The 4,470-nt window shown below is 31.5% G+C and overlaps 1 protein-coding gene across 1 annotated transcript; it reads right to left on the bottom strand.

The window, feature by feature from the left end:
* On the bottom strand, positions 2,763 to 4,222 carry LOC109329710. Its single transcript, XM_019563463.1, has one exon. It carries the CDS (start codon positions 3,893 to 3,895, stop codon positions 2,963 to 2,965), a length of 933 nt encoding a protein of 310 aa, XP_019419008.1. The 5' UTR covers positions 3,896 to 4,222; the 3' UTR covers positions 2,763 to 2,962.

The following is a 4,470-nucleotide window of genomic DNA, read 5'->3' on the forward strand; positions in this document are numbered from 1 at the left end:
TTTATAAATCAAGGAATCCATGAGATCAATTGCTAGAAAGAATTACCTGCTTCAGGATTAGGTAATTAGTCAATTTTATCTTTTAAACTTAAATTGCAATATACAGTTGTTTTTCTTAATATAAAATATATACGTAATCTATTTATCAAACTTATTCATACGATAAATTATATGATGCGTAAATTTAGTAAAAGATGACAAACTCATTGTTATTAAAACCGTACCGGTTAGCAAACCGGTCAGAGTATTGATATAGCACCCTACCCGTGTAAACTTTAGAGAAATTACCAAAATCTATCTAAGAGAAATGTTTCTTTATGACTTTGATAATTGGAAAATCCAAGGCACTGTTTCTCAGTGGAGCATTATATGTTTTGGAAGAGATGGAATGAGAGTGGAAGAGATTGGAGAAGTGAAATGTGGAAGAAGAGATTGGAAGTTGAAAAGGGAAAGTGGAAACCCTCTCTGCATATTTCTGGCTGTTTTACTTTTTTAAAATATTATATGTGCAAACCGGCAGGTTCAATGAAATTCCCATCGGTTTACCGGTTTTAACGAAATTCGGCCAGTTTGCATCGGTTTACACCGGTTTCGATACTTATCTAGTATAATATACGTACCGTACCGGTTTAGGGACCGGTTCGCTGGTTTTCCGGTCGACCGGCCGGTACAGTACGGTTTTTACAACTATGGACAAACTCTATTGTAAAGTTAAAGAACAATGACTAGATCATACTACAAGCCATTAGATTTATGTATCTTGTATTAATCAAGATAGAGAAATTGGTAGAGATGTAAATCTTAGGGTTTAAGTAGAGATCAGTAGAAGCCTCATAAATAGAGTATATCAAATTAAGGCTAATCCAATTTTTAGTAGAAGAGGAAGCTCAAGAAAAATCATAGGCGAAATAATTAAGAAATACTTTTAGATGTTAATGAATATGAGGATATATTATTGTGTCATTCAATTGATATATCAATCTCGTCTAGTACAATAAAGACTAACAATTGTGTTATTTTATAAAATAATGATTTTAGGAATATAAGTAAGGAAATAGTTGGAGTGTACCTGAATAACAACACCCAAATGTCAAAGCTATGATGGGCTGCAAAAAGCATCCACATATAGAACCTTTTTATATCTCAAATATTAAATATGTGAATTTGTAAGTGGGGTGGTTATTTTACATGCAAGGTTATTAATTACAATATAATCTTATATACATAAAGTTTTAATAAAGACAGTGTATCTACCAATAAAATGTCCACACACAATGTTGAAATTTGTCACATGTGATTGATGAGGCATACCAAACAATGACCCTTTTAGACCAGTCAAAAATAGGAAGCTTCTTATATGCCATGACATGCACCTATTTTGTTCATGTTCCTATTCACCTTCCTATATATATATATATATCTAATAAGGGTATATAAAAAAGGATAATATTTATGTATGTCATTATAAAGATTTATAAATAATCATTATATTTTTCACCGTTTATTTAAATTACATTTTTTAGAAGAGTCTATAATAATTTAATATAAATGATATATTGACAATATATAAAACCTATATACTATTTCATAAATTCTATTATATATATATATATATATATATATATATATATTTGTATTTTCAAGGTATCTTCATCTTTTAGAAAATATTTTTTTAAGTATGTGATTGTCTCTCCTAACAAGTATAACTCATAGGAACTCCAAATCTTTAATCTTTTAATTTTTCTGGGGATTTAGTGGGGTCTTAAACCACTAGACTAACCTATTTGCTTTGAACTAATTGAGAGTGGGTAACTTGAAATTAAAAATAATAATAAAATTTTAAAATTTGCTCACAAGCAGTGAATCACAATAGTATTGGTCAAAGTGTACAGGAAACTTTCTTCATAAGAAATCATGATGTTCTTCTAGCCTGTATAGGAGGCTTTATAGATTAGCTTCTTTTGAACAACATCATAAGTACTTCATGTATGGTTCATGTGCTTCACAAGCAACTATGGTGTATGATTGCTGCTGACAAAGTAAAGTAACAAAAAGCTGTAATTCTTTTTAAAAACTATGACTTATGACACTTGTGGATTTAATACATGTTGATTAAGGATGGGGATCACATGTCTCATTTATGTCCCACTTGGTATATCAAGCCAATCATAGAGCTTCATTTCTTTAAAAAAAAAATTATAAAAAAAGAAATTAATATTTTAATATTATTTTGTAATGTTTGATTAGTCCGAGACAGGGAGACAGAAAAATTGTGGGACTAGAGGTTGATCAAAGGCTTTTCAACATTTAGGATAGATTCAATAACTACACATTTATATCCCTATAGCATTCTCCTCACGAACCGTATAATAGTGTAAAGTTCTATTGGATCCATATATATATCGTATTAGGTCAAAAGTTTCATTCAACTGAGCAATACTTATTGAGAGGGGTAACCACATACTTCGAACGTAATTAGTTCCTTAATTATAAGGTAAGAAGAAAATATTATTAATTATACAAAAAAAAAATATAGCATCCAATTCTCTATGATAATAATAGAATGAGCAATATTTTAAAATTTATACTCTGCAATTGCAACAATAATATTGTTGGCTTGAGAGTCACCACAACAATATTGTGACTACTATTGTGGCCACATTTTTTCTTCATATGTGATAAAACAATATAATCATAATCTAAACAACAATTACAATTTAAAATATTGTGAATGAGTATAATCGGAGAAAAGATTGTAAATCCTAGAATTTTGACTAGGGTAATCAGAAGAATTGTGAATCAGCATAATGCTGGAATGAAAGTCCTCTATTTCCAAGACTGAATGAACACCTATGTAGATTGTTCTAATAAAACAAACTTAGTTTTGTTGGCCTATGAAAAATTTGATTGAATATCACCTTAATGTTACAAAATTGAATCACTAGCAAAGTTAATAAACTTTTCAATGAGAATGATGTATATACTCATGCTCAATTGCAGATATTGTTCTAGTACCAGAAGCTGTAGGAGCTCTCACATGCCCAACCATTGATACCTGAAGAGCTTCTTCTTCATAAGCCCTTCTCTCTAACTCCACCATTCTTGTTCTCTTCTTCACCCTCACAACCATTGCCACAAGAAGCAAACCTATAAGAGAAGCACCTATAGCAGCACCAATAGTACTCCACACTGCAACTTTCCACTTGCTTAAGGGCTTTCTGAAATCATCTTCTGAGGGAGTGAGAGACTCTATAACCAAACCAAAATGTCCATGCTTCTTTGCAACACAACTAAGTGGTGATGATGTGCTTGATTTAGTAAATGTTATTCTACCATTTCCTTCAAAACTTGCACATAAAGGGTTGTTACCTTTTTCTTTGTTGAAACTTGTATTGGTGAAATCAATTGTTATTGGATTTTCACCTGCTATAATTCCAAGTTGAAAAGGGTTGCTAGAGTTTGCATCTTCATCAGCATTATAAGCTAGGATTCCAACAATTGGAGATACTAATTGATACCCATTTAGATCATAGTTAGTATAATATATAGAAGCCAAATTTTGCACCATATTTTGTCTTATCAACATGACCCTCTCAATACATGGATGAACACTTACACCAATACCAAGATGAAATTCCTTTAAGTTAGCACCATATCTTCTCAAACTTCCACATCTAAACCTTACAGTATCAACTTTGATGCCGGATAAATTCGCAGGTAACTTCACTGATTGTGGTGTCCCTGTCTTGAAGGTTTTGTCCAATGACTTGAATGTGTAATCTCTTATGATGAGGTCTAGAACATGAACTGATTTTGTGCTTTGAGAATTAGATTCATGGAATGTCAATGACACTAAGGAAAATATCATCAAAATCAGAGGAAAAACAGAACCCATGACACAAAATAAGCCAAGCTGAAATCCCCCTTTTCTGGTATTTTTGAGCTGCAATATGAAAAGGAAAGCCTTGAATTTCTTAGTGGCTAAATAGTGAATCCTACACTATTTTCATCTATGAAATGTGGGTCTCAAAGAAGAAAAGATTTTAGTTAGCTTGGATCACTTGGGTAAGGGTAGTAATAGTAGTAGACACCAGATAAGGAAATTGAAAGGTAGAAAAAAGTGTTTTTTTGCTTATTTGATATGTTTCCTAATCAGCATGCAGTTGAGCTGTTCCTGTTAAAAAGATTGCCTCTTGTAGTAATGCATGTGGCACAGTGTTTAAGAATTCTGGTAGAAGTTGCAATTGTGTTGCATTTATTAATATTGTAGACTGTTGTAGAAAAATGTATTTGGTGCAGCCATAATTACAATTGTATCACACTTTGGATATTACCAAACATTGCTTTCTAGATTTAAAACGTTGGACATGGTCAAATTTCAATAACCAGATGACAAAAATAAAAGAGCATGAAAAAAACTGTTGCACACAATTATCTCATTTTCGTAAATTGGTTTTTGTATACCAATTA

The sequence above is a fragment of the Lupinus angustifolius genome, chromosome LG16 (assembly GCF_001865875.1).
Source record: "Lupinus angustifolius cultivar Tanjil chromosome LG16, LupAngTanjil_v1.0, whole genome shotgun sequence".
Lineage (NCBI taxonomy): Eukaryota > Viridiplantae > Streptophyta > Magnoliopsida > Fabales > Fabaceae > Lupinus > Lupinus angustifolius.

Excerpts from the sequence above, each read along its gene's own strand:
- LOC109329710 (XM_019563463.1), bottom strand. The coding sequence starts at position 3,895 with ATGGGTTCTGTTTTTCCTCTGATTTTGATGATATTTTCCTTAGTGTCA.